Source organism: Periplaneta americana, chromosome 13, assembly GCF_040183065.1.
Source record: "Periplaneta americana isolate PAMFEO1 chromosome 13, P.americana_PAMFEO1_priV1, whole genome shotgun sequence".
Lineage (NCBI taxonomy): Eukaryota > Metazoa > Arthropoda > Insecta > Blattodea > Blattidae > Periplaneta > Periplaneta americana.
Window position 1 is genome coordinate 103,163,514 of NC_091129.1, and position 26,383 is coordinate 103,189,896.

General features: G+C 34.8%; 1 protein-coding gene across 3 annotated transcripts; it reads left to right on the plus strand.

Annotated features, from left to right (window-relative positions):
- The first annotated feature begins 805 nt into the window (after positions 1-805).
- LOC138712192 (uncharacterized) lies at positions 806-25,422 on the plus strand. 3 transcript variants are annotated; one of them, XM_069843699.1, is made up of 7 exons: positions 806-1,053; positions 1,338-1,671; positions 6,302-6,467; positions 8,933-9,249; positions 12,995-14,368; positions 15,914-16,371; positions 24,564-25,422. In XM_069843699.1, the coding sequence occupies exons 1-7, from the start codon at positions 1,025-1,027 to the stop codon at positions 24,871-24,873; spliced, it is 2,988 nt and encodes a 995-aa protein (XP_069699800.1). In that variant the 5' UTR covers positions 806-1,024; the 3' UTR covers positions 24,874-25,422. The 3 variants fall into 3 exon arrangements, with proteins under 3 accessions (XP_069699800.1, XP_069699802.1, XP_069699801.1); XM_069843701.1 differs by having other exon boundaries at positions 24,522-24,653; XM_069843700.1 differs by having other exon boundaries at positions 1,040-1,182.
- The last annotated feature ends 961 nt before the right edge of the window (positions 25,423-26,383 follow it).

A 26,383-nucleotide genomic window follows, 5' to 3' on the forward strand; every position in this document is an offset into this window, starting at 1 on the left:
ATTACCATGACAGCACTGGTGAGAGCTGATTGTGGAATGTTGGTGATAGTGGTGAGGGAAACAGGAACACCCCTACAAAAACATCGGCAAACTTCCAACACAAGCGAATTGTAGAAATTGATTTTTAAATCCATTTGCATTAATTTAGTAGGTAGCACTGGTGGAATCTTAGGTCAAGTTTAAGGCCTGACTTCGTTTAATAGAGAACAGTAGCTATCGCGTCTTGAATGAGTACTGTACAAAGAACAAAAGAAACTTGTATTTATTTATATTCCATGGTATTCAGAGCTAGAATATGGAACATGTCAAAAAAAATCTTAATACTGCTCGTACGAAGTCTTAAAATAGTAACATAGTAAATTAATGTTAATGAGGACTATAGTCTTCGTAAAATTGTCGGTGCTTTTCATTAGTTTTTTACGTTATTGTAATTATTTGAATTATTCCTAGAGTATATTATGTTTCCTAAAAATTTGTAAGATTGATTTTATGTATTCAAGGGATAAGGTTTGCGCTGAGTAGTTTTTGTTATCATGAAGGAGTAAATTACATTAAATTTATTAATACCGGTAACTTCGTTTAGGTAGTGATGGGAATTCAGTGTTATTTCGATGTGAATAAAATGATGTAGATCTCTATATTGTCTGTAATTTAATTGTTCTCTTTGAATTTGGTATATTTCTGAAATTTTATTACATGTGGCACTCTTTCGCAAAGCGTTGCTGTCTGCTATCTTCCGGCCACGACTAAAACTAGTTCTTCATGCGACATCTATTAATAGAAGTTCGCATTAGTATCAATTTTATAATAAAAGGAGTGCCAACTCATAGTTGTACATAATGAATTATTTATGTTATATTGACACAGCTGTATGCGTATCTAAAAGTAATATTTTTACATTTATTACTATAATGGAAGTTTTTACTAATATATTTGCGGTTCTATATGTCCTAATGAATATATTTCCGCTACAGTTTGTAACTGGTGTGACCGTTTTGTTGCCAGCATCGATCCAATTTTACCGATGCTCTTTTATAAATTTATGTTGCTATGGTTTGTATATTTACTGAATTGTACTGTAATGCGTTATTAATAATGGTATTAATGGACACTAGTTGCGTTAGAATATTGTAATGTTAATTTATTGTGTAACAAACGAGTCGAATTTGACGATACCATAAGGCAAGTAATGTTGCGTGTTGTCTGTTATGGTTAATTGGTGGTTTTAAATGTGACGTTAACATACTGTTTAAAATTACATAACTCTTATAGGTTATAGTTGACTAGTGTGCTGTATTAATATTCATGTACAATTACATTTACTTTGTAATTTATAGGTCTCAATTAGAATTTGTTATCATGGGGACTCTGGTATGTCCTTTGTGTTGTGACGAAGAATTTCCTAGTCAGCTGTCACTGAGATACCATTTACTGAGCATCACAGACAATATGTACTGTCCTGACTGCAATAATCGATTTGACAGTATTCTCCAACTCGCGGACCACTTGGATGGTATGTGTGGAAAGGCACACATTGAAAGTAATTTTGAAGACGATACCTCAGAATCAGATATGATAATTGCAGAAGGCAGTGCTGAAGAAGGAGAAATTGACACACAAGTTGTTTCCGAACTGAATAATACAGCAAATGTTACGGCTGAATATCTTGAGGTAAGAAAATTGCAACAGGACTCCCGGTAAGTTTATATGTAGTGTAGACCTAGGCTAGTTATAGATCGGTTGTCAAGGAGAGAGAATTTAAATCATCATTATCTAGGGTGACCATAATATTTTCAGCCCAAATCGGGACAGTCCTATAATCTGTACCCCACAATCAGGGGGAAAACTTTGCGTTCAAAACGATAAGGTATTTGTTTAATATTTCATAGGCCTGTGCAATTAAGCTTGAAAATGAAGTTGTTAACTTATTCCTTATGAGTTGAGGATAGCTACTTATCTTCGTTTATTTTTCTGTGCTTGTAACATAGTCATTTGTCGGACATTCCAATTGCATGAATTGCTTTATAAGATAATTAGGAAAATCACTGCAAGTAACCCTTAAAATTGAGGACTGAAAGCAGGATTTTTTTGTGGTTGACACTTAAACCTATTCCTCACATCTAACCACTGCACTAACATATGACTAAATACTCGCTCAACATTAACGTTATGAGCAGGTAGGGTGAGATATAATATAGGCCCCTATAGCCTATTATGCTCCGTTAAGGGTTTCTTTTTGCTGTTATTCAGTATGACAAGAGTAGGCTAATTGAAAAGTGAACTTTTCATGAGACAACAAAGCATTTAAACTTTTTTGACCAGCTTCTATTTTGGACAAAAATTTTATATACCATTTCATTAAATGAGTCTTGCGTCATAGCATTGTTGTCATAGGCATTATGCCTATGACTCTGGTTCTGCAAACGAATTTTATAATGTTACATTTGTTCGGATAAAATTTTTGCACATTTAAAGGACAAAACTAAAATTCTTTCAGTCATTTATTATCATAATTATTTACATTGCTCTCTTAAATTGATTGAACATATTGGGAATTAAATCACTGGCTTTCCCAAAACACTCTATGAACTGTTTCATATAAAACAGTTTTTGGACGTGCTTCCATACAGGGGCAGTGGCATTTTCTCTAAGGTCAGAGCCCAGTTTAGGTGTGTGTGTATTAATCGAAAAGTAGGGGCTAGAAAATATTGAGAATAGGACGCATATTTATACGACTTTTTTCGATTAATACACACACACACATACCTAAACTGGGCTCTAACCTTAGAGGAAATGCCACTACCTCTGTACGGAAGCGCGCCCTAATATTTATCTCGAAAAGGAAGAAAAAACGATCAAAATTGTATTAAACTTTTTTGCTTGAAATATCTCAAAGATTAACCTCGTGAAATTAATGACATTACTTACAGTTCACTCTGTAAAGGTAGGCCTATGTCTTCTTTTTAAAGAATTTTATATTGACGTCCATTATCCATTTTGTTTCCTATTATTTATTTAGGGCCTATATATAATATTTATAGATTTTTAAATACAGCTTTTCAGTATTGGCCAGAGAAGAAGGGAGGGTAAACGATCAATTTCTTTCTCTGGAAAATAACAATCACAGTGACCTAACCTACAATTTACCACTGCCAAGGATAGTCCATCATTTTGTCCAATACTATAACTTCTCAAGTAACACTCCACACACCAAATCCGTTCTGCTAATTTGTACTGCATAGTGATCCGTTAGTCAGCAATTACCTGTAAACATGCAGCATTAAACACGTAAAGAAATCAACATAAAACACCAATTTCATCTTATTTCGATGTTAAGGTTGCAGTATCTTTTTATTTTTCTTGCCCCATCCTATATATATATATATATATATATATATATATATATATATATATATATATATATATATATATATATATATATATATATACACAGTATATATTGTACAGTCACAAACCATGGCTCATTCTCAGTGACCTAGTACAGTATATACAGTAGAACCCCTTTTTAACGAATCTTTGAGGGATTAATTTTTTTTCCTTAAAAGGGCATTTACATAAAATGGGAAGGAAAGGCTAAAATAACTAGTACCGGTACTAACATGTGTTATATACCAAACATTATAATCATTTAATTATGCCTACAATTATTATTTACAATAAATTTCATTTATAATATTTTCTAACTCTTCAAATGGTGAGGCACAATAGTAATTTGCGTTACAAGAGCGGTATATTGAAGTTTTCATGCTCGAGGAAAAGTTTGAAAAAGCGAAACGTAGTTGAGCTTTTTTAATTTCCGAGAATTGAAAGAAAACATACCGCTCGTGTATCGTACATTATTTTGTGCGAAGATCGTTTATTACATAGGCCTATCTGAAAGAGGAATTTCTAATTAGTTGCAATGAAATCTCTATCTTGGTTTCTGTTCAATGACGGCAAATTTGCAAAACAAAAATATCTATCTTCAACATTGTTGCTTTAAAATGTTTTCTGTGTTTACTGTACTCCAGCAGGCCGTGATATACATGTCTTTTTTTTCCCCCAGTCTATGATGAGTCTGGAATCTTGTTAATTTTTTCATGGCTTCCTTAATGTTACTTGCATCACGAATGCAGTAACTGTAGTGGAGTTGTAGAGTTTACTTAATTTTTGGAAATATTTAAAAACAATAATTAACGGTGCAATTTAGGTGAAATTGCAGTGGTAAGTTTCCAATTTATAATTATTACTATATTGAACGTCTCTAAAAATAATATGTTAAAAGCCTAAAGCAGTCAAATCAATATGTCACTTAAGCTGTAAGAAAAGGGAAATTGTTATGTGTGTTAGGTTGGGAATACTGAATGTGGAATTTTAGACTTTCCGCGGATTGGTTTTGTGCGGAAACCAAGCAAATACGCATGATCTCGCACAGAATGCTTTTCCGGTTGGGTTGAACCCAAACAACACTGAAACTCGGCATTGGAAATATATTTTTTCTTCATTATTTCCCATAATGAAATAGTTTGCAATCCATGCTTTTTCGTCATAATGCGATCGTGTTATTTGAGGATCAGGCATCCCTTAGGCCTATTAATAGTTTCGCTTTCTATCTGACAGTTAATTTCTAAAATTTAGCTTGCCATTATAACGATTCATAAACAACATAAATTAACACAAAATTTTGCAAATAGGCTCCACACAACTCGCGAGAACAAAGCAAACAAAGTAAGCAGTCTGTGGAAGCAACGCAAAACGAGATTATAAAGAACAATAAAGTATAACGCCGCTATATGGTGCCGCATTACTGTTGGTTGAGATGCACTACCGAATATGCTGGTACCAGTACAGTGAAACTTCCCAATAGCGGACACCGCTGGGGAAAAATTAAATGTCCGTTATTGAGAAGTGTCCGCTATTTAGAAAATTGTTAGTATATATACAGTACATTAAAATTTCTCATACATATTCAACACTATATTTTACAGTACAGTAGACAGTGAGATTGTTTACAGTATTCATCCAGAGAGAAATCGTACCAGTAAATGTTTTGTAAATGAAATAAACATCAGTTACTGTACCACTTCACCTTACACAAAGAAATCTAGAATTGTTGATTTTAAAATAAAACCTTGTTTTTCAAAATTTCATTAACCTGAGTTTTTCCCATAGTAAACTCTGTGGCCAGCTCACGAACACTTAATTTCTCCTTCTCACTATGCTTTACAACATCCACTTTCTCTTTTAGTGACAAACGTTTACGTCTTTGTGACATTTTTAATGTGACTGTACTTCCGAACACTCAACTTGACAAACTAAGAAAGTACGGATTACTCATGTACAGTATCACAACTAACAACTGTGCTGCTTACCTTCAATAAAGTACAAGAACGTTCAAATGCACGATAATGATTGTTGCAAAGAATTCCGTTTAATTTACAACTGTCTTTTTTTTTTTTTTTTTTTTTTCACGCTGTCCGTTATTTGGAAGTTTTAATTGTTTTTGGGAGATACATATAAATGTCCGCGTCCGTTATTGAGAATGTCCGCTATTTGGAAGAATTTTATCATAAGGGCCAATGTTATTTTGCAGGGGAATTTTAAAATGTCAGCTATTGAGAGGAGTCCGCTATTGGGAAGTGTCTGTTAAGGGAAGTTTCACTGTACTATCGATTATTAAAAGTTGAGACTATATTTCGGATTTCATTATCACAAAATTCACTTGAAAGCTGTTCCTTAAATGCTGAAATTTCCTTAAACTACCTAAGTACCTTAAAAGCTGGAATTAATTACATTATTCTTATGGTAATTTGGCTGCGACTTAACAAATTATTCCTTAAAGCGGGAATTGCTTAAACGGGGTTTTACTTTATTATGTTAGCTATTGAATCTGGGGTTTGTAGGTTCAAACCTGGCTAAGGTCAATTTATTCTAAGGGGCGATAAAATGCTGAGCATGGCTTTCTGTACGAGGGCAGTAAAACTGGGAAGTCTGTGTCGTATGCTTATGGCATGTAGAAAAACTCTATCTTCGATAGAGGGCTCCAGGCAAAATATGTTGGCCATTTTTTACCCGTGTAGGATTTTTATGTTGAATAACCTTTTCAGTTGAAAGCATCATTACATAAAATCCCCCCTCCCCCTCCCCAAACCATGATGGTTGAATCCTTTCCTTCTTAATGAAGTCCAGATATGTTCATTGCTGAGAAATTGGAAATTGAGTATATATCTGCTCAAAATGGAAAGTTAGCAGCGAAGATAGGATTTTTATGTGGTTGTTAATCTGCTTACTTTGATTTCAGGAAGTACCAAGTGAAACTCTTCCTGAAGCTTCAGAAACTCGTTTAGATAATTCTGATTCCATACAACTCGTCTCTGACACCGACATCGAAGAGACAGCAGTCAGTGTAATTGAAAATGAATATGTAGATGTCATTGAACAGAAAGTAGAGGTCATTCATGTGGAAGGTATGAAAAATATTTTGAAACCTACCAAGTAAATTAAATAACTCTACAAGAAAATATCTTCTTGTACTGGAACTGAACATTTGAGGTACATTCTCTATATGTAACACTTTCATTCCAAAATCTTTTTGGTAGTTATATCTTTTGTTTTTAAAGATTATTTGCATAACACTGTATTATTTACAATAAATTTCATTTATAACCATTGACGAATCCTTTCTCTGTGTTCATTGCTGTAATCTCCAAGACAATCAGAAAAGAAGTCAAGATGGCTACAAAGGAAATCGATTTTAACCCAAGCACAGAACTCTTAATTAATAAATTTGAGATGGATATTGATAAAATGAAACGAAATACATGAAATAGAGATGAAATTTGCAAACAATTTGTATTTTCATAAATTTGCATACAAATTAGAAAGTGGCTTTATTTGAAGCACTGTGGCACAACTTCACGACATTATAAACAAAATAGAAAGTGTGGTAGATTCAAATGAAGCCATAATATCTCAAAAGGTTAATGCTCGTATTGCATCCTAAATTTTTCATAGCTACCAAAATATTTTCTACAATGTTTTGGAAATCTGGGTGTTTCCTATTCCTCAATAAATTGTAAATATTGTTAATTTCTGTCCAAGCCAATTGTTCTTCATGGGTCATTAGATTTTCGAAGTATTCATCTTTCATTAAACTTGTCCACACCTGTGGAGTAACGGTTAGCACATCTAGCCGCGAAACCAGGTGGCCCGGGTTCGATTCCTGGTTGGGGCAAGTTACCTGGTTGAGGTTTTTTCAGGGGTTTTCCCTCAACCCGATATGAGCAAATGCTGGGTAACTTTCGGTGTTGGACCCCGGACTCATTTCACCGGAATTATCACCTTCATCTCATTCAGACGCTAAATAACCTAAGCTGTCGACAAAGCGTCATAAAATAACCTCCTAAAATTAAAAATTCATTAAACTTCTTATGTAGCATCCCAGAAATATTCCTTCTTTAAGTTTAGTCTCAGAGAGAAAGGAAAATTTAGAACTTACGTATTTAAAACAATCACTATCTTTATGCAATGCTTTCACAGTCTGTTTCATTATTCCCAGTTTAATGTGAAGAGGCAACAAGATGATGATCTTTCATTTCACCAGACATTTTTCTCCCCAGGATTCATTGCTGTTCTAGCAGGCAATTCTCTTCTAACCCAAACGTTAGGGTCACTTGCACTTGATCTTTGTGCTGAAGTTGCCATCATTAGACCGATTTGAAATAACCTGATAACGTTTACACATATAAATTTCACTTCAAAATTATCATGACTGTAATGCTTCTGTGTACAACTCAAGAAGTATCTATTATTTCACTGTCAATCGTGTTGAATCACTTTACAATAGATTATATTGATTGCAGTCTAAGATTATTTGCGAAATTTAAATATAATGCACTTATGGAATTATATAAAAACTGTGGGTGTTTGACGAAAACGGATTTCATTTTTGCAGAGAGCATGAGAAAGTAATCCAGAAGTAATGTAAAGTGCCAAAACATGGCAACCCTGTGTTGTTGAAAGTCGACTCAATATTTTAAGCTTCATTATTACTAAATACACTTGAAAAGTATTCCTTAAAAGTGGGATTTTCCTTAAACCGGGTTTGCTTAAAAGTGGGAATTAATTACATTATTCTTATGGTAATTTGACTGGGACTTAGCAGATTGTTCCTTAAAAAACGGGAACATTAAAATGGGGTTTTATATACTCCTTCCTATATAATCAATTCCATAAGTCTTCAATATTAGAAAACTAATAGAATTGGGAGATTTCTTATGTACTGTATGTTTCTTAATTCGAATGCTCAGATTTTATTTCTTATAGTTTTGTTCACAATAGAGTCTTCTTCTTCTCCTTCTCCTTCTTCTTCTTCTTCTTCTTCTTCTTCTTCTTCTTCTTCTTCTGCCTGACAAGTGTTAGGCGACAAGGCCTGTTACGGCCTCACATAAAATTTTCACGCTATCTCTTAGCAGGACGACGCACAGATCTTTGGCCATGTGGTACATAATCATAAATTGCCTTTGGGAGTCTACTGTTACTCATTCTTTCCAAATGATGTTTCCAATTAGACTGATATTGAACAGTGTAATCTAAAACTGGTTGAGTTTTTAGTTCCTTTAAAATTTCACAATTTCTTTTCAGATCCCATTTAGTATAGCCTGCTGTACTTCGCATGAATCATATTTCACAAGCCGTTTTATGTTTGCCTTATCAGTGAAGTTTTACTCAGAAAACGTGAAGTCATACTGAAGGATCTACTGAACATATTGTGAGTTCATTCAATCTTGCCCAAAATGTATGCATCATTGCTGACCAGACAGCAGCAGAACACCATTTAAAACCACTCTGGTTATTAAACTGTAGGATTTCTGTAATCCATGCTTGATGTGAAGTGATTTCACTGTGCCTTTTTGTGATGTATGTTGGTTAGATGCCAGAGATGTCATTGAAATTGATTCCACTAATGAACAGTCGAGGTACGTGGATGAAGAATCAATTGGAGTAGAAGAGAAATTATCTGAGAATCTCTCAGTTCTTCCTACAAGCAATGCGGTTGAAGCCGGCAATGAGGACTGTGATGAGGAGATGGTTGGTTCAGAATTGCAAGCTGTTCCTGAAAACAAAGTAGATGCTCTTGCCAAACAAGAGGAATGTGGAGCATACGCGTGTTCTAGTTGTGGTATTACCTTCACTTCTGTTATGGAACACATCAGGCTGTATCATGATGGACAAGAAGTTGTTGTTGAGGTATGTCATGAACTCTCTTTGTTCGTCGGTATGTTCACCCAACAGAGCACCAGTATTTTTAATTTAAGTGTTATTTAATTGAGGAGAAATTAATTAATGTGAATAAATCAAATATGTTGTTGTTGTTGTCTAATGCCAGGCATTTGACCTCTTGCACTCCAATATTTTTTCAAAGATATTGTCATGGACAGTCACTGAAGCACAGATTTTGAGGTGTTCCGAATCCATTTCTTGGTTTCAGTTGCACAATGGGCAGTTAGGGGACTGATATATTTCAATTCTATGCAGGTGCTTGGTCAAGCAGTCATGGCCTGTTGCCAATCTAAATGCAGCTACTGACGATTTACGGGGTAAATTGGGAATTAGAGTAGATGCAAGAAGAGCTTGCCACGGAAAGCTACGCGAACTTTCGGAAATGTTCGGGTGCACTAGACCTCGCTTTGATTCAATTGGCAAACTGTCAACAGTTCTCAGTCTTCTACTGGCTTGATGTTTCGAGTGAGATTTATCACAGCGCATGTAATGTAACCTAAACTTTGTTGCAGAGTAACTAATAACATTGTTGAAAATACAGAAGCACGATTTTTTTTTTTATTTTATTAAAATATTCTGATAACTAGGGTACTATGGTCGGTTTATTTTAATCTGTATATACTCCTTGTTTTACGAGCGGAGCCTGTTCCGTTTTTCATAAATTTATAAACGTTATAAATAATTCCCTAGTTTGACTGTGTAACGTTTTATTAGCACTTCCTAATTTAGAACGAAACGGGGGACATTGTTAAGTACATAGAATGTTATACAGAACTCTGTTATTTAACAAACACACTTTGAACTAATATAAAACTCCTGATATCAGGGATAAAACGCAGAATATGTAATGCATATGCTGGCTTCTACCTGCTCTGCACAATACACTCCACGATACGAACAGCTCAAGACCGCACTTTCGAATGCGCCCTGTAATCAGCATTAGGTGATTCATAGCAGCCCTGTAACGAGCATGGTGGCACGAGGACCGAATATCGTTCTCTGCGCATCAGTCAAATGGGCAAGCTTTCTTTGCACTTCCTCTAGCTGTGGATTATGATGTAGAGAGTTTCATTTTTTCCCCCTTAAGAGTGCATTATCAAATTTTGCTTGTTGAAGTCTAAGTATGTAGATTTAATAAATCTTTTCACAGAGTAATACGTAGATTTAGTAACAGGTCTGTAAGTAGCAGTGCTGCCCTTCTTTGCTAAAGCATCCACATTCTCCTTTCCCAGAATTCCACAATGGGATGGTATCCATTGGATTACAATTCTTTTATTAAGTGTTGTTAATTGAGAGAGCATTTTAGCTATTTCTGCTGTTTAAGATGAAGGTGTGTGTCGAGAGACTATTGATAGAATAATAAATTAAATATAAGGGTCCGTCTTTGCTTATCTATATAGGAACAAAATAAGTAAAAATTATTTGTACACATTTTAATTAAAATATGAACATTTTCGACTCGATTATCTTCAGATATACATGCCAAATGATACGTTAATAAAATTGTTGGAGTGTGGGTGTAGGCCTACATGCGTATAAGCAAATGCAATGTGAACCACTATAAAACAAGGTGCATGATTATATCATGAGTTAATATAAGTTTAAAACATTTCGATAAAATAACAATATTATACATGTTAGACTATTATACAAGTTAAAATGTTAAAAATATGCAAACTGTAATATACTATGAGCAGGTTGAAACAGTGTGTGTAAGTCCGTAAGTCACTCAGTCTGGCAACTCATAGGAAGGTTAAGCACAGCTGCAAGGAAGTAAACCCAAAATTGCGTGAGAATATGTATGGTTGCCACAGAAACAAGCAAACCTCGTGTAGTTAATATCTTATCAACAAGTCAAAGTACGTAGTTCTAGATGTTACGAAGTGGTGGATTGACAGCAATCGTGAAATATTTTAAACAGAGTTATGTAGAAAACTATTATGTGATGAACAAGTAAGTTGAAATTATAAATTCTTGATACAGATCTTAGTGAAGTGAAGTAAGGACGTAGGTGCACATAACAGTTTACTGTCTTGAATCTGAAATGATATATAACCTGGTAATGACGCGGAATAAATTATGGATGTAAAAGTGATTCATTGAAACAGCCTATCAGAAAATATAATATCTCGAAACTTACGAAATGAGCATCAAGGAGATGGTTCCAACTTCTTCGGTGACTTCACATTAAGTTTACTTCTGTATTTATTCTTCAAGAAAATCAAATAATAAAAATTGCACTGACATGAGGATATTGCTGCAAATGGCTTTAAGTGTTTTATTGCAACTTAAGAAACATTGGGATTCAAGGGTCTTGCATGCAACCAAGATTGAAACAGGGTCACTGTAGAAAACACGATTTTTAAGCAAGAATCAGAAGATAATTCTAACAGCTCCTTTTCTTCTTGAGGGGCAAACTATTTTTGTCACCAAGAAGGGAGCTTAAATTCAGTTATTTTTTCCATTGAATGAAGGAAAACATTCCCTCAATTTTAATGTTGATGAGTTAACATTTTTTTTTAGTATTTCCATTGATATCAGGCGAGAAATCATTTTCATTTCTTGCTAGAAAGTCACTGAGTGGGAAATGAATGGAATACTGAATACTGAATTGATAACTCACCGAGATCACAAGTTTAATATCTTTATTGTTGGTTCAATGTTATCCTGAATGGTGAACACTTAAAGTTGGGTCATGAGGACTGGAATTTAGAGAATTTTTAAAATTAAAAATATCAACGCTATTGTAGCTTATAAAAAAAATGAATGGTCACCTAAACGCCAGCAATCTGCAGAAATTAGGAAAATTTATTATTAGAGTTAAAATTAGGTGGGAAGAGAAAGTCAAAGCTCTAACGGAGATGGATTTATAAATGTTGAGTAGTCACACGATAAGAAACTACGAGGAGTAGTCAATGAAGTTAACAGTATAATTCTTAAGAGATTGAGCATAAAAAATGAAAAAGCTAAGGTAGGAGTTTTAAATACAAGAGCTATACTTATTATTAGTTGTGTATTATTATTATTATTATTATTATTATTATTATTATTATTATTGTAAACAGAGGATACTTATAGGTTTATTATGTATTAGTTTTTGTTATATTTGTATTGAGAGTGATGGCGGATTAAGAACTGGAATCTAATCCGCCATGACGTAAACAAAGATTGATGAAATAAATAAATAAAATAAATTAAAAATATCAGATAGGTAGGCAAAACTTGGAAGCCAAGCAAATTCCCTCAGGTGATCTCTTTTCTGTTAAACTTTGTGTCTGAAAAGTAAGTTATGAGATAAACAAAACATATTCCAAAAGTCTGAGAAAAATCAGAGAGAATGATAAAGTTAAGCTTAATTAAAATACTGTTTGAAAACACACTTTGCTTTTGCGCATCCCATAAGGCATTGTAATTGAAAGTAATTTATATAATATTTCTATTTTTTTATTAGCATTAGTGGATTAAGCAGTTACCTAATCCAGTTTCATAGTTGCTCATTCTGTCTTTTCATGCTTCTTATTTTTGTAAAAATGAATGTTTCAATTTGGTTCAGTGTGTGAAAATCTTACATAGCACACTCATAAGCAATGTAATGTTAACAGGGATGTTGCTGTTTTTGCAATGATGTCATAATTGATGATGGAAAAATCATATTAGCTTGCTTCTAACATGACAAATAAAAATGTTGTTACAAATATTGTTCAACTTTCAGGTACCAGATGCGGACAAAGCAGCCTTTGATAAACTAGTGGGTACTTCAAATGAAGTTGTGGCTTCAAATGGCGAGGAAAGAAAGGACTCAAATTTTCTACTTGAGTGCAGTGTTAGTAAACAGAGAAGTGATTCAGGAGGAACTATGGAAGGCACATATAATGAGTTAGGTTTCTCAGAAACATCAGCAACTTGTCCAGAGAAACATAGTGCTTCTAATAAGGGAACTGTGAAGCCATATCACTGGCATAAGGAAAAGACACGAGTAGTTGCAGATGAGGAGAAAATAAAGAAGATTGTTCCTTGTGTAAAAAAATTCTTAGTGCCTCTGGATACGATAGAAGATCATGTAACCAGTGAACTAAAATGTGTCAGTAAGGAGGTTAAAATTGATAAATTCTGGGAAACTAAATTTGACGAAAATGCTACACTCGATGTTAATGGAAGTAACATTAAAAAAGAAACTCGTAGAATGTTAGTTAAGAAAGATACGAGGACTAGTATAGAGAAATTGTTTAGTGGTAATTTTTTGTTAAAAGGAACTGGAGGCCGGGGAACTAGACCAGGTCCTTATTTAGGGGTGAGCAGAGTTCCGGAAGTGAAGGTGATAATGAGTCCAGGTGACAAAGGAACAGAGAACGCAATATCTGTGTTCACTTGCAGCACTTGTCAGAAAGAATTCGGAAATGTGCCAGCATTTGAGAGACATTCTTGCACAGTAGCTAAAACATGCTCAGTGGTTTGTAAATTATGTGAGACTGACATTAGCGATGTTAAAGCAATGCGAATCCATATGGAAACTATCCACAATATGAAGACTGAGAATCCAGGTATGTCAAAAAGAAAATACAACATGCAGACATTGTCACAGCCTGTGAAATGTGAATCTTGTGACATGACATTCACAACAATGAGAGCGTTGAAACTTCATGGTAAGATGCACGACCGAGTGGATGCCAAGGCTCCTTTAGAATGTCCGGTTTGCCATAATGTATGTTCCAGCAACAGAACTCTAAAGCAACACATGAAGGTGCACTCTAAACCTTTGCCGATAAAGAAACCTGATGACTCCACAGGAGCAGAAGACGAGGATCAAGTTCTTAAATCGGACAAAGGTGGAATGTTAGGCTTACTCGTGTGTAAAGTGTGCTACAAGTCGTTTAGCAAGAATGAGGATTTGAGGGCACACTGGCAGGAACATTCAAATAAGGATGTAGGAGGAGATGGAGAAGAAGAAGAAGAAGAAAAACAGCCGCTAGAACAGTTGGTGGAGGTGATAAAGGAGGAAGTACTTGAAAATCAAAGTGAAGAAACTAAGAAAAAGACAGTTCCATGTGTGCAGTGCCATAAGGAAATAGACAAATCTTGTAAGGAGGTGAGTAAATTTAGCAGTAAGGTTACAAAATTAAGCATATTATACAGTGAAATCTCAGTATAATGTGTATCAGGAAATAATATTTATACCCTTTTTGAAGTACGTTGTCGGCCTGGGTAGTGTAGTTGGTATAGCACTGGCCTTCTTTGCTCGAGGTTGCGGGTTCGATCCCAGCCCAGGTTGATGGCATTTAAGTGTGCTTAAATGCGACAGGTTCATGTCAGTAGATTTACTGGCATGTGAAAGAACTCCTGCGGAACAAAAATTCCAGCACACCGACGATGCTGATATAACCTCAGCAGTTGCGAGCGTTGTTAAATAATTTAATTTAATTTAAGGTACGTTATAATGAAAAAAAAGATTTTATCCATGACCATAACGAAAAACATGCCTTTATTAAATACTTTTGCGTTTGTAAAGTAGGCTTTTATTCAACATTACTTTATTCCACTAGTGAGATAAAAACTTTACCGGTACCTCACAGTTTGAACTTTATCTCACAGTTCATTAGTATTTTCCTAGTACCCGGGTACACATGTATACTTTTCCATTGAACTGAAGAAGTTAATATATTAGTTACTAGATGTCACTACCTCTACTTCTTTATTACCATTTCTTAAATATACAAACACTCAATCTCCTTCTCTTTTCTCTATCTACTACGTCGTAATTTGTGCATTGCATCCATATCTAATATGTATTTTTTTTTAAATTAATAATAATTTACCTTTTGGGAGGTGAGGAGACTTGAACCTGCGTAGTTGGGTTAGTCAACTGAGCTAAACAGACACGATGATTAATTACGTTTTAATATTCCTCTTAAGTTTACAGAAGTAAAATGTGAAATTATTTTAATCACATTAGTCCCGTGAACACTTGTAAATAATCCCTGAAACTTCAAAAAGATGAAAATACACGTTTAAAATGAAAAAATATATATTAAAATTATATAATTAATTATAATTTGTTATTTATCCAACGCCTTAGATACCATTCTTCACTAATCATGACCTCCTAAATCATGACCTACCTAGTACACTTATCGATTCTAAAATCCATGCCATGATATGTGATTATATGAGGACTTATTTTCAACATATTTTCTTTTATAAAACATAATTTTTCGTTATGGGCGAATCCAGAAATGCATATAGAGTGTTAGTTGGGAGACCGGAGGGAAAAAGACCTTTAGGGAGGCCGAGACGTAGATGGGAGGATAATATTAAAATGGATTTGAGGGAGGTGGGGTATGATGATAGAGACTGGATTAATCTTGCACAGGATAGGGACCGCGGCAATGAACCTTCGGGTTCCTTAAAAGCCATTTGTAAGTAAGTAAGTAATTTTTCGTTATGGTCATGGATAAAATTACGTATGGTACTTGTGAGCGTGATCTTTATTGCGCTTGTGTAATAAATTTGCACTTACCTCACAAGTACCATAAATAACTATTATTGAGCATATTTGCATGCATATTTCCAAATCTGGACTCTAGTTATAAATTAATACACGACTTTAATTTTTATTTCTTTTATTGATGTACAGGAGCACATGGCGAAACACTTCTCTGCAATGAGATATGACTGTCCAGTGTGCAACAAGAGTTTCAGCAAACATGGTCACCTCATCATGCACATGCGAATCCACAGAGGAGTTAAGGAGTATTCTTGCATCCACTGTGGCAAAATGTTTGCAAACATGAACCTTCTTAGGACTCATATTCAGTCGCACATGGTCCAGCGACCATATTTGTGTGGTTTCTGTGGACGTGGTTTCTTTCGACCTCATGACAAGGTGGAACATGAACGAATTCATACAGGAGAAAAGCCTTACCCATGTTCGGTCTGTGGGATGCGCTTTCGAGTGCGATATTGTCTGACACTACACATGCGAAGACATACTGGCATCCGTCCCTATAATTGTAAGATGTGCGACAAGACATTCCGGACCGGCACAGCTTACAAAGCTCACATCAAAATACATCTGGATGAGCGTGCTTACAAGTAAGTATATTGTTTCTGTGAAAATGTGTTGCTGAGAATGCTGACGCATGCAGGATGATGATCAGTGTAGATTCAGACATTTTTCACTCTTTGGGGATATCTGAACAAAAATCAATCAATCAATCTTCTTAATGTATCCAGCTGTTTGCTGACAACATAAAATCCACTATAGTCCACTGTAGTCTATGCAGTTGTTGTTTTTCACGAGAAATGAGGGGTGTTTTGATCGGTGTTCATTATAGATGCCTGTTCCTAGTAGCCAGAGTTGGGGTGTAGTCAATATGTACTACAGGGCTGTGGTCTTCTGCAACTGGTACTGATGATTTTAATTTACTTCTTTTGTGGTTTATGGACGGATAGTATAGAAGAATATGTTCCAGATCTTCATCATTATTATTATTACACCACAGACAAGTAGGATTATCAGAAATGTGAAATTGTGTAGGTACAACTGTGTGACAATGTGATCTGTTCTGGCTCTTGTTAAAAATGTTTGAATATATCTGGGAAAATTTTTGAACAAAAAGAGATAAAGATACTTGAATACCTGTATTTATAAAAGAAGGCTCATGTCAGCTATGTCTGGCCATTAATCACATTTATTTTTATTTCTACATTCTTCACCAATGGATTGCTTTTCCAATTTTCTATTTTAATGCATTTCAATGTTATCAACATGTTAAATAATTATTATTTCAGACAATAATTTCCCAAATCACTTCATTGTACAGTCGAACCTCGATACAACACTTTTCAGGGGACTAGAAAAATTGTATTATTGAAGTTTTATATAATATTCTTATAGAAGTTGGTATTCCAAAGAAACTGGTTCGATAAATTAAAATGGTTGTCGTGATTACATCATGTAATCACAGACATTCAAATGGGTACGAGAAGTTTCATTCACGTTTCATTCACGTACTGAAGTCAAGCACTGACGGTATCATGTTGCTCTACAAACTCTGTCTCTACAAGCAGTAAGAAGTGGTTTCGTAAAGAATGAGGAGAACTTTTTTGATGAATTTAAATACTATTATAGTCACAATCATGCCATGGTATGAAAGAAAAATTTCACAATCTCGAGCGGGAATCGAACCTGCGACTTCCTGTTCTCCGGTCAGGCGCTCTACCACTGAGCTATTGAGTTCGTCTCACGCCAAAGGCTTGGAATTATCCTTTCATACTGGCGACTCTGTTATAGAGTACTGTCCATAGCGTCTGATCTAGTCAGCACTGCTTATGGGTTGAAAGAAACTTTACAAATGTAATCTCCATCTTGTGATGTTTGGTGACGTATACACGTCCGTTGATGTGACATATTAATGAATTTAAATACTATTATAGTCACAATCATGCCATGGTATGAAAGAAAAATTTCATAACCTCGAGCGGGAATCGAACCTGCGACTTCCTGTTCTCCGGTCAGGCACTCTACCACTGAGCTATTGAGTTCGTCTCACGCCAAAGGCTTGGAATTATCCTTTCATACTGGCGACTCTGTTATAGAGTACTGTCCATAGCGTCTGATCTAGTCAGCGGTCGACCTGGTTGGCTAGTTGGTATAGCGCTGGCCTTCTATGCCCAAGGTTGCGGGTTCGATTCCGGGCCAGGTCGATGGCATTTAAGTGTGCTTAAATGCGACAGGCTCATGTCAGTAGCTTTACTGGCATGTAAAAGAACTCCTGCGGGACAAAATTCCGGCACATCCGGCGACGCTGATATAACCTCTGCAGTTGCGAGCGTCGTTAAATAAAACAAAAAAAAAAATCTAGTCAGCACTGCTTATGGGTTGAAAGAAACTTTACAAATGTAATCTCCATCTTGCGATGTTTGGTGATGTATACACGTCCGATGATGTGACATATTAATGAATTTAAATACTATTATAGTCACAATCATGCCATGGTATAAAAGAAAAATTTCACAACCTCGAGCGGGAATCGAACCTGCGACTTCCTGTTCTCCGGTCAGGCGCTCTACCACTGAGCTATTGAGTTCGTCTCACGCCAAAGGCTTGGAATTATCCTTTCATACTGGCGACTTTGTTATAGAGTACTGTCCATAGCGTCTGATCTAGTCAGCACTGCATACACATCACCAAACATCATAAGATAGAGATTACATTTGTAAAGTTTCTTTCAACCCATAAGCAGTGCTGACTAGATCACACACTATGGACAGTACTCTATAACAGAGTCGCCAGTATGAAAGGATAATTCCAAGCCTTTGGCGTGAGATGAACTCGATAGCTCAGTGGTAGAGCGCCTGACCGGAGAACAGGAAGTCGCAAGTTCGATTCCCGCTCGAGGTTGTGAAATTTTTCTTTCATACCATGGCATGATTGTGACTATAATAGTATTTAAATTCATTAATATGTCACATCAACGGACGTGTATACGTCACCAAACATCGTAAGATGGAGATTACATTAGAACTTTTTTGTTGTTCTGTCGGACAAAATGTAATATGTTTACTTTGCTCAACAGTTGAATTAGTAATATATAGGAACATTGATTGCCATGCTGAATAATTTATTATTATTATTATTATTATTATTATTATTATTATTATTATTATTATTATTATTATTATTATTATTATTATTATTATTGAGCACCTGAGTGTGTGTTTCTATAATTCTTCTGTACATGCAAGAATATTGATATTTTTATATCTTCTCCATAGAAGGATAAAATTATTAGGTTTTATCTCAATTTTAATCTTCTTAATCTTTAGATGAGGGTAACTATTTATTAGTTATTCATTTAATAATAACATTATTATTATAAAAAAACTGCTGCAATATTATGTGCCAATGAACTGATAAACACCAGGAATTGATATGTCTTAAATCATACCAAGGAAGAGAAAGATGAGATAAATAAATGTAAGAAAGTCAGCTAGCTAATGGGGTTTGAAATATCTCGTGCTCTAAAGCCTTTTAATAGAACAGAATTTCTCAAAAGAGTAGGCTATGATTAAAATAGCTTGAATAACTTGTCCATAAGAAGCTTTTAATTTTGAAAAATTACAAATTTCTCGACCAAGTATTGAGAGAAGAATTTAGAAAATTCCTGATTATATTCAATAGGAAGGTTAAAAAAAGAAGCAAGAAAAATCGTATGTTATTCACTGGCTCTTGATGACAGCAGTGACATTACTGATACAGCAAAGCTTGAGATTTGTATCCGTGGGATTGATCAAGATGTTAGTACAGGAGCCACCCACTGGTTGTAGTTTTTATGCCAAGTACCTTTCCTTCGTCTCCTTAAGTCATAGGCTGTCTGTCGCATGTAATCACTGCAATTCGAGTTTTGGACACTGCTGGTCTAGTGAAACGTAGAGCAGAGTCTGTATAGGTCAGTTTTTGTCAGATGCTTTTCCAATTCACTGTGGGCTAAAGCAAGGAGATGCAGTATCACCTTTACTTTTTAACTTCACTCCGGACATTAGTCCATTCTGTAGTCACCTATGGCTCAGAGATATGATGATAACTCTCTGAGATGCTTCGAAGACCTTGCGTAGAATATTCAGTCCTGTTAGAAATCATCAGGGATGGAGGATGCTCTCTAATAATGAACTATCCTACATCCTGATTGAAGGATGGAATATTGTAAAATTTATAAAAGACCAAAGAATAAGATGGCTGGGACATCTAAACAGAATACCAATAAGAATGTTAAAGGGGAGACTATATACTAGGAGAAAGGGAGACCAGAAGTGAGGTGGATGGATGGAGTAATTAAAGACCTTGAAACTATAGGAATGATGGGCTGGACAAATGTGATAGACGACAGAGTAAGATGGAAGTGCGTTGTTAAAGAGGCAAAAACCCACCCAGGGTTGTAGCGCCAAATGATGATTACATTGTACTCTTTGAATGCCTGGGAATTTTCGTGTTACAGTTTCTCTTAGGTACACCAGATGTCACATGAGGTTCACTGACATTTTTCCTTCACAGATTTATTTGTGCAGGAAAAATAAACAGGTGTAGTGGGACTTTTCGTCCACTCTATGCAATAAACAATATAAATTATATTTTACATTAGATATTTTCTGTCTTTTGAAATATGATGGTGATGATGATGGTAGTAGTAGTAGTTGTTGTTGTTGTTGTTTTTGGTAATGGATATTTATTATTTACTGATCTATCTTTCTTAAGTAAAAATTTTTATGAAATAAATTTTACTGGAGCTCAGAGACATCATTAGAAATTTATCTGAGGGGGCCAAAAAGATAGTCCTGATATTTTACTGAAATAATCATTGTTAAAATTATGGAAAAATATTTTAAAAGTAACACATGACTGTGTAAAAAGTTATTTTCTATTATAATACTACTCAGATATGATGTGGTTTGTGTTGCAGCAAATGAAACACAAATACTGGCCTAACATTATTTTGTGTTTTCTCTTTCTCCCTTCATCTCACTCATGTTTACACTGATAGCAAGCACTTGAACATTAGTGTTGAATGTGTTACAAAAGTAATTTCCTGAAACACACTTACTTTTGAAATAAATTATGTTAATTACCATTGCATCTGTTAGAGGCTTGTATTCGGTTCTGGCGATGTCACCATCGTCATTGTCTCCATCAGTATTCAGTTCGACACTGTCCTCTGTATCAGACATGTAGATTTTTTAATATATAAGTTCTAAAATTTCATAACACTGTATTCTTTCATAAAGTCCTACTTCTGAAGTTTTATAGTGCCATTTAGTATTATATTCACTACTTCTAGATTTAAACCGAAATATCGGTTTGCTTTCAGATATGAAACTTGTTTTATATGCACATTACATGGCAAACTATAAGTCGGCTTCTTTTTTCACCAAATACCTTGAGTCCACCATTGTTAGGGGAGTCGCAGCAGGTCAGTTTTAATATGTAATGTTGATTTTCCCAAGTCTAGTCTAAGTAAAATATCAGTTTCATGTTGCTAGAAGTTCGATTTTGATTTAGCATTGTGCTTAGGAATTTTTACTTTTCCTCCACATTGTCCCTCTTTTCCATTAGGTATTTCTGTCAGTTATTCGTTTTGTTACATTTGCAGCCTAAACTTCGCAATATTGTTTAAATGAACGAATTGGAACTTTTGTATGAAATTTTGGCTTCCAAAGCTAGGGTAATTTTTGTAAGATTTTAAAATTCACCTTTGTTATAGATGCAAAAAATAATCTTCTACACATCTCTTTCTTCACAGTAATTTAAGTTTGTAATTCTCTTGATGAAATTATTGGGGATCATCAGTGTGGTTTTAGGTGTAATAGATCAACTATTGGGCTGATATTTTGTATACGACAGATAATGGAGAAAAAATGGGAGTATAAGGGTACAGTGCATCAGTTATTCATAGATTTCAAAAAGGCATATGACTCAGCTAAGAGAGAAGTTTTATATGATATTCTTATTGAATTTGGTATTCCCAAGAAACTAGTTCGATTAATTAAAATGTGTCTCAGTGAAACGTACAGCAGAGTTCGTATAGGTCAGTTTCTGTCAGATAAGGTTCTTAGGAAAATATTTGGGGCTAAAAGGGATGAAGTTACAGGAGAATGGAGAAAGTTACACAACACAGAACTGCATGCATTGTATTCTTCACCTGACATAATTAGGAATATTAAATCCAGACGTTTGAGATGGGCAGGGCATGCAGCACGTTTGGATGAATCCAGAAATGCATATAGAGTGTTAGTTGGGAGGCCGGCCGGAGGGAAAAAGACCTTTAGGGAGGCCAAGACGTAAATGGGAAGATAATATTAAAATGGATTTGAGGGAGGTGGGATATGATGATAGAGAATGGATTAATCTTGCTCAGCATAGGGACTGATGGGAGGCTTATGTGAGGGCGGCAATGAACCTCTGGGTTCCTTAAAAGCCAGTAAGTAAGTAATTCTCTTGGAGGAGGATCCGATATAGGCTACTTTCTAGGTGACATAAATGCTGCAGCACTGTCCAGAGTCAAGGTTCATCTCTGTTTAGAATATCATGTTGAAAAAGTACCAGTATAGTTAGGTCTACTCTCAGTAACAATATCACTATTGTTCATGGTTTATTGAAAAACAAGATTGAGAAATTTACACATTCATAAAATACAGCCGATCCGTTTGGGAAGATATAAAATAAAATTGCTATAAAAATTATATTAGGAGTGATATAGAAGTTATTGCAGTTTCAATATTAAAACACACAGGATTTTTTTGTCATTCTTTTTATGAACGAAAGAAACCTGATCATCTCTTAACAGTGACTGAATTAATAAAATGCTGTTTATTAGAAGACCGTGAGCTATATGCATATTGTATTTTACAGAATTTGAAAGTGTAACATCAGTTAAACATTGTTTTCGCCATTAGTCTTGTTTGGAGAGCTCCGAATTACAAGTTGATAGTATTACGCTATTGTACGTTTAAAGAAAGTGGATCTGTTAACAAATCACGTATTGGTGCATGTAGGTGTGTCGTAGTTGTGGTGTATTCAGTTACTTTAAATTTTCATTTCATTTCATTTATTGTATTCCATAGATCTTACATTAGCATTGGAGTTTTAAGATGTGGAACAAGTCAAAATTTTACAAGATTACAATTTTTTGGTGAGATGAAGTGAGGGGAGACCGAGGATTCGCCATAGATTACCTGGCATTTGCCTTATGGTTGGGGAAAACCTCGGAAAAAACCTAACCAGGTAATCAGATTGGTGACTCTACAAAAAATATACAGTACATAGCAATCAAATGCCTCAATTTACAAACCTGATCATTTATTCATCAGTTGAGCTATAAAATACAGTATAATACATAGCAAGTAAGTTAATTCAATTTAAAGTCATAAACAATTCAATCAGTTGAGATGTACAAAAATTGATAATATCATGCAAATTACTTCAGTTTACAAGCATAAACAATTCATCAGTTGAACTATACTGATTACTATTCAATTTACAGCATTGTACAATAACCAAGCTATACAAAAATATACAATACATAGTAAACATATAAATTCAATTTACAAGCATAATTTAGTTGAACTAAACAAAATTGTACAATTCAAGTGCAATACAGTAGAATCCCAATTATCCTTCACCCTATTAACTGATTGGTGGATTATCTGACCGTCTTTCTCTCACTCCCCCCCCCCCCTTTTTTTTTTTGCTAGATAAACATATGAAGTAGAGACTACTGTACATTATATTAGTATACATATTTTTTCTAGAGAGTATTATTACAAGCATTTAAAGCATTTACACTTACACAGTTTTGGTCTACTATTCGTGTTGCCATACTGTACAACTTCTATATAAAATGTATTCCATGCGTATCAAAAGAAAACGTGTTGTGCTAAGTATCGAACAAAATGCAAATAATTAAGTGGTTTGGGGAAAGAGAAATTGTCGGTCATCGCGCATCACAATACGAGACTGATGTTACAACTGTGCGCGATTTAATAAAAATCAAGGATAAAGTGTATGCAGTATGTAACTCTACAACATGAGACCTTTACTATTCATATCTTTCTGCTGACAGCCATTAAAAGGAATTTCCCTACCCCTTAAAAACACGTTGTTGACAACCGAACTTAAATTAATGAACTTCTGATTCACTACGAAGCATATTAAATGCAAGACAACTGAGAAAATTAGGAAAGTTCAGTGTTATTCACTTAATTTACAAAAATATTTTATGGTATGGATTATCCGATTTTTTCGATTAACTGTTCAGTCAACCCCCTTCATTACCACAGATAATAGGGGTTCTACTGTAATTCAATTTACAAGCATAAACAATTCATCAGTAGCCTGTAGAAAAAAATCTACGCAAAAAAAAAAAAAAGGTTTGAACATACTTGAGAATTTTGCCATCTTGCTGTATAAGATAGTTAATTTGAAATAATAATATAATGACTGACATTAGTAATGTCAGGACTAACCTCTGCATAAATATAACTGCATTATGACTCATTTTAGGAAATATGATATTTCACTTTTTCTCTTGAGTGAAATCCATTGTTAATGTTAAAAACATGAACATAATAATTATTTTCAAAGTTTCTGAGTTTGGGATCTGAAAACCTCTCAAATATGCCTAGTGACGTCACTGTTTGAACATGAAATGAATTTTGTCTTTAAAATCGAGTATGTATGTATGATGCAGTGTATAGGAAGAACAACTCTAAAGTATAATACTGTGGTGCAGGTGCCCATTCTGCCCAAAGAAATTCAACACAATGATCCAGCTCGCAGGTCACAAGAACAGCCACACAAAACCGTACTCCTGTGTGGAATGCAACCGGCCATTCTCATCCCTCTATGCAGTTAGGAAGCACATGACATCCCATGAGGAAGGGATCAGCGGGAAGGACCCACTCAAGTTCCAGTGCCATGTGTGTGGGGCGTCTTACGCTCGAAAGTTTGCTCTCAGGGATCACCTCAAATCACATGGACGGAACATTCCTCCAGCACCTGACAAGACCTGCTCGGATGACTCTTCAAGTGATATGTCTTAAATATTCTTAGTCTTGCGAAGTGAACTGCAACACGGGTCCAATTGTTTGTATACAGACTGTGAGCTGTGGGAAGATACAACATTTACTGCTGTAAGTATATGTAGCAACACCGTTGAACTTGCTCAAATTGAAGTTAAACTTTAACAGTGAAAGCAGGCATGAGATAAATATAATTGTGGGAGTGTTAGAAATACTGGTATTTGCAATTTTATGATGTAATTAACAATTAACGAATTTGTTTTCCTGTTAAACTTTTACATATAAATATAAGACTGTCACAAATTGAAATGAATGCTAAGTAATGAATTATACATGTATATACGTATTTTTTTTTGTTTCGGTTATGAAAATTGAATCATGTTATCAGTATGTCTAATATCTTTATTCCATTCACCTCTTGAAGCTTTTGTTTAATTTTTACTATTATTTTTATCTGAGTTGTTAGTAAAATTAATAATCTTGAGGTGTAATTGGAATAAGAAATAATATTTTGTTTATGTAAATTAATTTTATATATATTTAATTTCAAATATAGAATAATTAAATTGACTGATGTTTACTGATGTAAATTTAATCTAATGGGTGGTACAGTTTGGAAACAGGGTCCAGCTGATTTTTACCAATGATCAAGAGTTCCAAACATAATTTGTACACACGTAGTTTGTTAAAGTGAATCACTGGGGAGCTATGTATCACTTTGTGAGCTAGTGTGATCAGTGCTTTGAAAATGAGCAACACAAAGAGAATTGTACCAGCTGTGAAATTTGTGCTGTTGTATGCTGGCAGTAAGTCAAAGGCAAACTTGGTGTTGTCTTGCATAACATATGTACTCACACATCACAGTGCACTCTTGAGCTGCTTAGTTGTTTCAAGTAAAATTTGTTTTACCACGCACTGTATAATCTGAGACAAAAAAAAATGACTATCATACTCTAAAGGCCCACTCCCACTTAGCAGAATCGAATCGAACAGAATTTATCTTCACAATGTATTTAAATGGAAGATAGCAGAAAGCGACAAGTCGAATCGAACCGAATCGAATTGAATAGAATTCATGAGCTACAGTGCGTTCGTAGCTCGGCCGAGCCGGAATAAGACTAGAACCTTAGGTCAGGTCACCAGTTCACGGCCCATAGAAAGTCTTATGAGAGCTTTGTATTATACCCACTTCTAAAATATGTGGTTATTACTTTTATATTAGAATGACATATAATAGGCTACATGTCAAGCAGTGTATTCTATGGAATGGTCCGACCGAGCCACGAACGCACTGTAGAATATTTATTCCACTGACGGAACAGAATTTGTTTCGGCTATGATTGTATGTTCTCGTGAAGCCTTCGTGAAAAAACAAATGAGTCATATCCATTTTTGATGCGCAGTTTCTTTATTGAAAATTATTGCTGAAATACTATGTAGGCCTATACAGAAAACTGCAATTCAATAATATGAACAAAGAAGAAATAATAAATCTTGTTCAAAATTATTCACTATTGTATGACAAAACACA